The 11485-nt window shown below is 38.3% G+C and overlaps 2 protein-coding genes across 2 annotated transcripts in view; both read left to right on the top strand.

Moving 5' to 3' along the window:
- LOC101297724 overlaps positions 1 to 1242 on the top strand; it is a 3279-nt gene extending 2037 nt beyond the window's left edge. The window contains exons 4-5 of the mRNA XM_004298217.1: positions 226 to 449; positions 1041 to 1242. Coding sequence (XP_004298265.1) covers positions 226 to 449; positions 1041 to 1242 — 426 coding nt within the window. The remainder of the gene's footprint in view (positions 1 to 225; positions 450 to 1040) is intronic.
- Positions 1243 to 10463: 9221 nt separating this feature from the next.
- LOC101297433 overlaps positions 10464 to 11485 on the top strand; it is a 10577-nt gene continuing 9555 nt past the window's right edge. Inside the window, exons 1-3 of the mRNA XM_004298216.1 lie at positions 10464 to 10994; positions 11086 to 11241; positions 11409 to 11482. Of these exons, the coding sequence (XP_004298264.1) occupies positions 10464 to 10994; positions 11086 to 11241; positions 11409 to 11482 (761 nt within the window). The remainder of the gene's footprint in view (positions 10995 to 11085; positions 11242 to 11408; positions 11483 to 11485) is intronic.

The following is an 11485-nucleotide window of genomic DNA, read 5'->3' as shown; positions in this document are numbered from 1 at the left end:
CTGGAATTCGGCGGATTCGCCGGGGATGGAAAGTGGTCGGGGAAGCTGCTGGAGTCCGCTGAGGTGGAGGCGCGCCCTCGCGCGACGCCGTACGGTGTCAAACGGACGGAAATCCGTACCGTTTTACGGTGCGGACGTCCGCACCTGAAAATGCGTCTATATATATATATATTACCCTGTTTCTGATTGTTTGTAAATGTTTTTGGTTGTTTCTGTACTTGTTAGATTAATGTTGCTGTCACTGATGCGGCTGGTTTTGATGACCTCATCCCAACTAAAGATTTTACTGATGCCTCCAATGGATATCTTGTTGGTGACACTTGCGTGTATGGAGCGGATGTATTCGTTTGTAAAGAAAGGAGAACAGCCCGAACAGGGATCGGAAAGGAGTGTGTTAGAAAGAGTAGTAATGCCTTTGTTGACAAGCATGTTTGGAAGCTTGATAACTTGTGCTGAAGTCTATTCATCAGAACCCTTTAGTGTTGGAGGCTATGAACGGTATCTCTTTTAATTAAGCGTTGTGAAATACCAAAAAGTATATATAGGCTAGGTTTTAAACTATGTACTTGAGCAGTTGATCGATGCCAAATTGCCAATTATCTTTTCAATTTTAGAGTCGTGAACTTGTTGAATTAATGTTTTGTATGCATTACATTTGTGCTTGAAAGTTATTGGATCGATGTTACGAATTATGATGCTTGACATCTAACATATTTAGTTTTCTTGTTCTTCAAACAGGTTGTTGTAGGAAGATAGAGCTCTATCCCAAGGGACGTGGTCATCTCTTTATGTTTCTCTCGCACTGGCTAATCCTGAGACCCTTCCTTCTGGCTCTCATATAATTGCAGATTCCATGCACACTGCGCTGCCTAGATCAAATTCATGACAGGCATTGCTCTTTGTCTATATATTGGTAAAGATTGTATTGACTAAGTTATTGACATTTTTATGTAGTCTCTCCTTTTAACGTCACATATATACACTGGTAAAAGGGGCTGATAGTTTGTTGTGTATTAGATACTGGTATATTTTGTCTGCAGCATTCGGCTCGCTAATAGACTGTTTATTCTACTTCTAGGTACTAAGATCTTTGGTGCCTTGAAAAAGAGTTGGGGTACCGGTTTCCATAAATTCATCGCGCTGAATATGTTTAGTCAAGCAGACAAGGGTTATTTCAAGAATGATACTTGCGTAGTGGAGGCAGAGGTCACTGTCCGTGGAACTACTGGAGTTCCGGTGTAATATAACTAGTTTTGAGGACTGGTTTTGGGTCATGCTAGGCTATCAATAAAACTCGGCGTGCGCATTTCCCCAATTATATGTGCTAGTAATGTTTTCTGTGATCGAGCACATTTACATGTTTTTCAATGCAGCATGTTTAATCATCAATTATTACTTTAAAGTTAGATATTTGATCATGAGTTTACTAGACCACCAAATAAGTCTTGAGCGATGTTTGAGGTTCATAGTTCATACCGTGTCATACATGATGCGTCAGAACAAATTTTCTCATTCAAATTTCAAAAGTTCTCACTTAGACCTTATCAGAAGTTCTCTATATATAAGATCTTATCCTACAAGTGTAACTGCGTGACTAAGCTTTTGTTTTACATTTTCGTAAAACTGCAACAGAACTTAGATAAAGACCAGATCATGTAGCTTTAAACATACACACACACACACACACTTGCGATACCTAACTTCTTAATTTTTTTTTTTTTTTAATACCCAAAAATGTGTAATGAGCTGCAACTCTTGAACCAAGCAATATTCAGCATAGAATATGAAGTTATAATCACAGCAAAGAACGTTCGGTATTACTTGTAGGCTCTAGCTATCGATCAATTACGAAATCCACCATCTCATAACCGAGGTCCCATTAACCCGCTCCACGTTATTTATTTAATCATCCACCCTTCCACCTCACGCAATTAGCTAGCAATGTTCGAATTCAAATTTTCCCCCTCAATTCTTTTGCTTGCCGGCGCTGCATTTGTATCATTGTGTTCGTTTTATGCTCAATATCTCCGATCAACGCTATCATTAATTAAACATGCATGCATATGTAATTCATTCAATTCTTTTTGCTTAATAATGTTACCTTTCGCTCAAGATGTTTGTTTCGTCATGAAAGAGCCTCTCTGCCTCTCTTTTTAGATGGGAGGGGTGTGAGCTTTCATCGACCTTGTTCTCTGCACAATTTTAATGGAGAAGATCAAAAGACATGTTCTGTACGCTGTGCATGCAAAAAGATACAAAGTCTTCAGTCTTCACTCGTTTCTAAATCACATATATATAAGGGTTGGCTGATCTTGTATAGCATCTACTCATCCTAGCAAAAAAAAAAAAAAAAAGGATAGCTGTTGTTTCTTTGAAGGAAGGAGATCAATTTCTTTCCTTGGCTGGCCTTAACTCTGAAAATGGTGGTAACTAATAATTTGTCTCTCTATATTATTGTGTTAATTTTGGACTTGTACATACTATTGATCGGAATGAAGGTTGCACTCAGTGTCTGATAATAGCTTGATGGTTGCAGGAATATTGAAATCAATTACAGATTTACCACCAACTCATTACGTACACTGTAAAACTAGAGTTGTTTTCGATGATCACTGAAATGGTGGACATGAGCATCTAAATATCATGAAAGAATAAGTCAGCTGCCTAGTTAGCTAACATTCTGAGCAACTTCAAAAAAAAAAAAAAAAAATCTCGTAACCTCATCATTGTCACTACCATGAGTGTTATGAGTAGGTAATTATCAAAAACTGATAAATATTTACCATGTCCGGTGAACAATGCGTACAACGTATTGATCGTAATCTTATCATTATCACTACAATGACCATCCCCAGCCGGCAGATGCTTCTCCCAACCATCCCCAGCCGGCAGCCGCTTTGGGAGAATCATCTGCTGATAAATTCATAATTTCATATACTTTTATACTATTAGATGTAAGATTATATGGCTTAGCTTTTGTCAATTGTGAGTCATTTACTTGGTTTTTGTGTTTTGTAGGTCGAGTAGGAGAAAATGAGATTTTGAAGCTAAAAGTCGAACAGAGGATGACAACTGTGTTATTTAGAAACAGTCCCTGTTGTTTGATATTGATCAACTGTTGTGGCTGCTGCGGCTCCGGCTACGTTGATGTTGCCTCCTCGTCATTGTCGTCCTCGCCGTCACCCCACAAACAATTCAAACAAATCTTGAGCCCATTGACTATGTTAGTGAAGTATCTGCAAACAGCAGCTATGATGGCAACAACGATGACTACAGTTACAACCCAGAAGAGCCAAGGGTGCTCCAGTAGCCACCAGTAAGAAACAGTGCCCGAGAGCTCCTCGGGAAGTTCTCCGCTGGAATGGGGGGAATTTCGCGGAAGTAGATCAATGAGTCAGATCCATATTGGTCTAGATCAATGGGTTTGGATGAATGCGTCCGAACCGGTTCAGACCCAAGTTTTCTCCATGCTGAAACACTTTGTAGTATTAATTACACATACATAGTGCATGCCAATCAGTTAAAAAATTCTCACCTTCATCTAAACCTAATACAAAACGAGTGTTTGAGTGCTCATTCATCTCACGCTCTCATCTTCCATAAATCTAAATATAATCAAACACAACATCAAGTACTAATGCTCCTGGTTATTCAAAAAGGCAAAGAAAAAAAGAAAAGAAATCTAAACAAAATCAAGATGAGTAAAAAAAAATCTCATAGTTACCATCCATAGTTACCATCCAACTGACCCGGTTTTTAATCAACACAATGACAAATATTCCATTAACTGCTATATATAGCAGCGGCTTCGGTCCTCTCGACAGTTGTCAAATGCTTGAAACCATGCCTTAAAACGCAGCGTGGACGTAGCCAGCTATACTGTATCGTTTGCTGCGACCTATTACTTGAAGAAAAAGTACGCTTCCGGAAGAATTAAAACCCAATTATCCATCTTACTCACCTCCTTTCAAACTTTTGACCAGAATCCAGAGGGTAGATTCTCAATTCCCACCTCAACTCCGACATCTCCAAAATCTCCCACATATCCCAAGTCTCCCACATCTCCAAAATCTCCCACATATCCCAACTCTCCCACATCTCCAAAATCTCTGATATCAATGATGTGATCATCTCCCCTTTTTTGCGACGGAGGGGGAGATGACGCCAAGAGAGACCTCTCAATTCTCACATCCAACTCAAAATCATCAGTGAGAAACTCTAAGGCCCCATTTGTATTGGTAGGAAATCATGGTATGAAAATAGAATTAGTTTTATTTTTCATTCTAATGTGTTGCTTGGTTGTAAATAAAGATTGAAAAGAAAACAAAAAATAAGATTTGACTGGAAATTGACTCCTTCATAAAGCCTAAATCGAACTACCTAGTTAGGGGATGGTATTCTATTTCCATGCCCGCCGTCAAAGGTAAATTACAAAAATTAGCCATCTAAAATGTTTATGTTCCCTTAAATAGATCACATATGCAATTAGTAAAAGGGTGCTAATGGAAATTAAAACTTAAAATTTCATTATTATGACTTATTAAATATTGTAGAATATGAATGGAAATAAATTATTAATTCAATTACGATATCAACCAAACACCTACATGAAAATACTAAAACCTTTTCCATTTCATATAAGTCGAGAAAGGAAAAAAAATCATTTCCCTATCTTGACAATCCTGCTGATCAAACGAGGCCTTAAGGGGAGGATCCTTTGCTGCTGTATAGCAGAACCTTGATAATTTATTTGTAATATCCTAAACTATTTTGTTTGTTTTATTAGGTTATTTTTTAGTTTTATTGAGATTTTAGGTATTTTTACTTTGTCAAAAAAAAATTAATTACTACGTTCAGTAAGAACGCAGCAATCATTCCCTTTTTGTCGTGCTCTCTCTCAGCACGCATGCAAAGTGAGAGATGGCATACATAGGAGAGCCTAGAGAGTTGGGTTAGTAGATTAGGATGGATTGGGAGAAGAGGAGAGTGGATTTCGATCAAAAACAGATGGGAGGAGCAAAGAGAGAGTTTTGGAAAACAGATAGAAACTTAGTGGGTGTGAGAGGGAAACTTAGTTTGGTCTTGTCTCTGTGTAAGGTAGGATTCTCATCCCCTTTGGTATTTTCGAATTCAGTTCTTGAGATATCAATTACCTTGATCCTTGATTCTTATTTTTGTTCAATTATATGTTTCCTATGATTAATTATACAGTAGTATTTGGACTTCGAATTCACAGACCTGGTTAGATATCAGAGTTAGTTAGAATTTCATTATGTTTTGATTAGAAGTCGTAGTGATTGCAGCTCTAAAAGAATGGTGTTCTTGAGATGTTCTTGAGTTGGGTGTCCAAATCAGATTTTGGATCTCTTTGTATTTATTGTTGGTTGTGTTTAGGAACATCTTAGAGCTCTGGAAATGTTGTCTAACTGTTTTGAGGCTTTATAATCTCTTTTACTACTCCATAAATCGAATCAAAGTCTTCAAATTCGAAATTTCATGTTGCTAGAAATTTTCCAGAAAAGTGCAGAAAACCATGATTTCGGACCAACTTTACAACATCATAACTTTTAGCTCAGTTCTTTGTTTTCGATTACCAAAAGTGGTATTGTAAACTTCATATATCCCTCTATATACGTACCAAATTTCGTTAGTTTTGGGTTACTTTTGGTATGTGAAAATCCTTACCCAAATCTGTCACTTACACAGCTATATCTGTTTTTACTGGTGCATATCAGTAGACTTTCAAAATTCATAACTATTTCTAGAAAAATCATTTTCAGGTGATTCAACTTCTAAGATCTTCATTAGGATGTCTAGTTTATTTCCTTAGAGGACCATGAAGTTAAATTCTTTATGGTTTTACCTAGATTCCATTGTGAAAGGGACTGGGTCAGGAAACTGTTTTGGTACTAGTTGTGTTAAGATGGATTACTTGTGGTTTACTTCGAATCCTTTGTTTGTTAAAGTGTCCAGACAGTAAATTGCTTAATGTTACGACATTAAGTTATATTTTTTTGGCAATTGAAAGTTCCTTGTGTTGAGTTGCTTTAAGGTAGTTACTAACTTTGTATGTACTTTACCATTTGGTAAGGTTCCGAGGAGGTCATTGGTGATCCACAAGAGTAGGCAACGGAGCTAGAGCTCGGGTTTACGCTGCGCAATTTGAGGTAGGGTTTGATGGGGTGTTTGTTTTATGTTGTGATTATGCTTGAATTGTTTGGCTATTGTTGGAGTTGTTTGACATTGATGTGTGCGATATTGTTGGCATTGTTTGATATTGAACTGTTCTTTTGACTTAGATATATGATCATTGGAGATTATGCTTATTGATTTGATTATGATATGCTCACATATGAAAGCATGTTCTATTTGATTTATTATTACATGACATTGTGGGAAAAGTGAGTACATGATGGAAGTTGAAAAAGGAATGAGTTCTTAGGATTGTATGGGATATTGCTATTAGGAAATCATTTGTGTAGTTGAGTTTCCTCATGGGGCATCCAAGACCTACGGTAGCCCACATGTGCACGAAGAGGGGAGTGAAGCCCCATCGACGCCGGAGTCGATAAAACTATACTAATCGGGTTTCGGGTTTGGAGACCATGAGTATAACAAGATGACTAACAAATGAGAAGAGTTTTATGAGGGTGATGTGAAGTGGGAAGAGTTGAGTCGAACATTGCATACTTGCATTCTTAATATGTTTATTTGTTTCGTTGCCATTGTTGCGATGTGCTATATTTATTTATCTAGTATTGTTAAGTGTAGCTCACCTCATTCAAACCCATTGTAGGTGTTTTCTCGAAGTGTTTTGGAAATCTTATAATGCAAATTAGAACCTTCTTGCTTTTGTTTGTAAATAGAGATTGAATAAAGAATAGACGTTATGAGGAGTAACGCTATTCTTGTTTTGGTTTGTTTGCTGTTTGTTTGTAAATACTTTAAACCTGTGTGCTTTTAGCACCCTTTTTAAAGGTTTGTAATATAAATAAAGGTGCGATCGTTTCTTTTCTTACGTCATATAATGATATCAGTTTCATTTTAATTATGGATATTAAACTGTCTGTAATTAGAGTGTGATTCACATCTCAACTCGAGATTATACCTTTACTCGAGTTGGGGTGTGACATTATTACTCGATTAATTAATAACTTCGTTAAAAAGGTGGCTCAAGATAATTAATTACTTCTGTTGTATAGCAGAACCTTGATAATTTAATCACTCGATTAATAATTTTTATCGTCCCGAATTAGTAACAACGTGCTAATTTATAATTCGCTAAATTTGTAAGATAACAAATATATAAGATTCACATTGACCTAAATGATTGTATAAATTAATAATTCTTTAATAATTCTTGAAATTAAGGTCACCTTGAATCTCATCTCGAATGTACTTTCTTAACATGTTAAGACTTCAAGTGTGGTTTTCTCATGGTGTAACAAAAATTTGTTCAATGTCATCGGTCGTTGCTTTGAGAGCTTCCAATCGTGAAGGGAGCTCCAAAGATCGCTTGATTGTATTTGATATCGTCCCTTGACTCACTTGCAAGTCGAATTTTTCTAACACCCATTATTGCAAATGTTTTTGTGTACTACTTGGATTATCTTTGTTGTATTCGCACAATGTTTTACGCATTTACTTTTTTGAGATGAGAAGCCTTTTTGTGTTTTTTTTTCCGGATAAATAACTTAAACGCTACAACTATTCTTTTGTGAGTCGAACTCACAACCACTTATTTACTAACAGGAGACTATGCTGCTAGACCAAATAATATTTGGCCATTTTTCGTGTTTTTGATGTGTTGCGACTATGGTTTTAGTTTATTTATATATAGTTTTGTTTATTCAGTGTTTATCAGATGAACTAATATAGTACATCGAGCTAACATAATACGTTGAATAATGCAGTACGTCGAATAAAGTAGCATATTGTATACTATATATGTAATAAGTTCGGCAATATAGTAGACTGAACAATGTGCAGCAATTTGGAAAAATATAACAATGTTTATGAAATTAAATAGTATTTTGATGAATGAATAAGTTATTAAGTAATTGATAAATTAATAATATCTCGTTTAATTAATAATTATTGACGATCCCGACGTTATTAATTTATAGAGATTTAACTCTACTAGTTATACGTTAAAAATTGTAGATCAAAACAACAAGGTTTAAGTGTTTATCACTACTTCTGGGCTGTAGATAGTGATCTAATATTAGGAAACCCACTATCTCATATACAAGGTCCCATTAAGCCGCTGCATTTTCATTTTTAATCATTCACCGTACCTCATCCAATTCGAATTTCCCCCAAACTGTTTTGCTTGATTACAGTTTAGGCCAACATTCTCAATTCCTCATCATTGTGTTTCTTTTATGCTCACATCAAGGCTATCTATTCAACATGTAAGTCCTTCAATTCTTTTGCTTAATAATGTTACCTTTTGCTCATGATGCTTGTTTCATAGCCTCTATGTCTCTCTTTTGTGGGTCGGAGATAGAATTGCATTCATCACATTTTAATGGAGAAGAAGAGGGCTAAAACGTTACTATGTTAAAAATCTTGATATGTAGAGATTATCAAGGAAAAAGTTACGAAGAGCACATCTCTATATTAGTGAAGATTTTTAAATTGGAGTTCCTTTCTATTATCTCTCTCACCATAACCTTAAAATCAGGTTGGTTACACTACGATCGAAATGAAAACGAGCATCTCGTGCTTGAAATTATGACTTTGGTCGACAATGCATCTAATTACCCTATCTAAATGTAACAACTATATGTATTCGTCTTACTTTATCATTTACTCATTTTTTGAGAGGCTAAGAGTAAGAATTGAACGTACTAGTAGTCTAGGTTAGTTTGTTACTAAATTTACCAATAGTTAGAAAATTTGTAGCCATAGTCATCTTGAAAAAAACCCTAATGTTGCTAGAGCGTAAGGAGAGACTTCACCCTTGTTTGGCGGCGAGCCACATCGCCGTCGTCGGACGGGATTTGTCTACTCCATATGGGTCTGGCGTGAGACCGGACTCTTCGATCGTTGACTCGTCCGGGTTTGAGAGATCACGATGGGGGTCTGTTCGGTGAGAATGGGGGAGATCACAATGGCTGGAGGGTTTCGGTCTATTCCTCGTTTGCTTGGCCTGCAACGTGGTGGAGTGAGGGCGAGCGCTTGGTGGTTTCTTCAAAGTGATATGGTCGCAGCACCGCCGAAGGATTTCGGCTGGGTCTATAGAACCCGATATGGGTCTCTTGTACCCGACCAGGAATGGCGCATTCAGTGGCTTGGCCCTAATCAAACAAGGCTAATCTCTGGTTTGTCTCTTAGATCCAATTCAGGTTGGGTATCTGGTAAGGGTAAAGCTTATGGAGGATGCAGCGATGGTGGAACGCCGATGATAGGGAATCCCAGGCGATGGCGCGACATGGAGCAGGAGAGGAAGGATTTGGGTCTGGCCTTGTTTGGTGGATGTGCTTCCCTTTGTCTTTGGGTTGGTGATTGGGTTTGGGCTCACTCATTGGGCCCTGCCATTGTTGCTTTTTCCTTTTCTAGTTATTTATTATTGTTATTTACTTTGTTTGTGTGTTATGCAAATAAAGTCCTACATTAGTTGTGTAGGAGTAGAGTTTGGTCCCGGTGCAAGCACTCTCTGTGTCTTGTCAGTTCTAAATTGGTGGCGAGTTCCTTGCATTGGCAAATGGTCGCAACATTTTAGTAACAGTAATGTGTCTGTCCTAGGTAGGCGGCGAGTTCCTTGCTTAGTCAAATAGTCGCTGCCTTCTAGTGGCAAGGTGAAACTTAGTGTCATTGGATCTATTTTCCGGTAGCAACATAGTGGGAAAGCCGAGTTATTTGTCATGATGCTTGTTTGGAATAGAGTTATCTTTCCGTTATGTCACCATAAATGTAAAGCGAATAAAGTTGTCAGTTGTACACTCTTCGTTATTCAGTGCATTTTAGAACACATGTTTGTAGCTGAGGCTTCTGTTATTATTTTAGGAGATTCTCTTTATGTGCTTTGTAATCTGGGGTATAGGTATTATGTCCCCCTCATGTATTTTGAGGTTTCATTAATCAAGGCTTGAAGTTTCATTAATCAAGGCTTGAGGTCAGCCTCACCGGCACTTACCTTAAAAAAAAAAAAAAATTTAGTGGCCATCTGGGGTCGATTTGTAAAAAGAAAAAGTACAAGGACCAGCGCCGTAAACAATTCAAGTATGCAAAAGGGGCGGGGCCTATTATCACTCAAGCTTTACAATTCAAACTCCAACGGCCTGACACTTTCTCTTCCCCACTCCAAATCTCAAAGCACCTTTCTCATTCCCACTCCCAAATCCCAAACCCAAAACGCCGTCGTTTTCTTCCTCTCATGGCCTCAAAACCCAGTTTCTAATTCCGGAACCAAAACCAGTCCATCTCCATTCTCCACTGAAGAGCTTCTGAGCTCAGCAATGTCGAAAGACAGCTCAACCGTCCGAAACGTTTCGAGGAGGCCGCAGCCGGAGCCGAACGAGAACGACTTCGAAACGCCGGCGAATCCAATCCAATTTCCGCCGCCGAGAAGTCCATTGAACAGCATAGCAGATCCGGCGCAATTGCAGAAGGAGTTTCATGAGCTCGATTCGGATTCGCAGCCGAAGCTCGAAGCGGTTAGATCCGGTAGGTTTTCGTTATCGGAGAGACGGCTTGAAACTTTGGAGAAGGCCGGAAATGGCGGTCTCAGCTTCGGAACTCCTAGGGTTTCAGGCAGAGGAGGGAAGGCGCACTCGGAGCCTAACTCGGCGCAAAGCACTCCGGCGAGGAATCGAGCTTCGATTGGAGGCTGTGCGCTGAGCAAAGCTCCGGTGTACAATGGAGGTAGATCAGGGAGTTCTGCTAGAGTCTCCCGGGAGATTCCGGTGGCGAATTCGGAGGTTTTGACTCAAGTGCCGCATTTTGAGCTTGCTGAAGACTCATCGTTTTGGACCGATCACAATGTGCAGGTTTGTGGACTAGTGTTGATTTTGGTGATTGGATATAGAGTTAACTTTTCGGTTGATTTTGATTAGTTTGATTGGTATTTTGAGTTTTCAGGTACTGATTCGAATTCGTCCGTTGAATAGTATGGAGAGGGCTTTGCAAGGGTGTGGTAGGTGTTTGAAGCAGGAGAGTTCGCAGACTTTGGTGTTGCATGGTCATCCTGAGGCTAGATTCACATTTGATCATATTGCATGCGAGACAATATCACAGGTTTTTGATCTGAATCTTGGTTAGGGATTAAAGTTTGTAGTTTCCAATTCAAGAGAAAAATGGCATACATAGACAGTTACAAATCAATATTTTTCGGTTTGTGTGAAGCAATATTTAAGGACATTTATGGGGGGCACTTACTTTATGTATGCTTGAGTTTTCTATAGGAAAAGCTGTTCAAGGTTGCTGGGTTGCCGATGGTGGAGAATTGTTTGTCCGGTTATAATAGCTGTATGTTCACTTA

The sequence above is a fragment of the Fragaria vesca genome, linkage group LG4, assembly GCF_000184155.1.
Source record: "Fragaria vesca subsp. vesca linkage group LG4, FraVesHawaii_1.0, whole genome shotgun sequence".
Classification (NCBI taxonomy): Eukaryota; Viridiplantae; Streptophyta; class Magnoliopsida; order Rosales; family Rosaceae; genus Fragaria; species Fragaria vesca.
The sequence above is the reverse complement of the archived record's forward strand: the minus strand, read 5'-3'. Positions and strand labels throughout refer to the sequence as shown.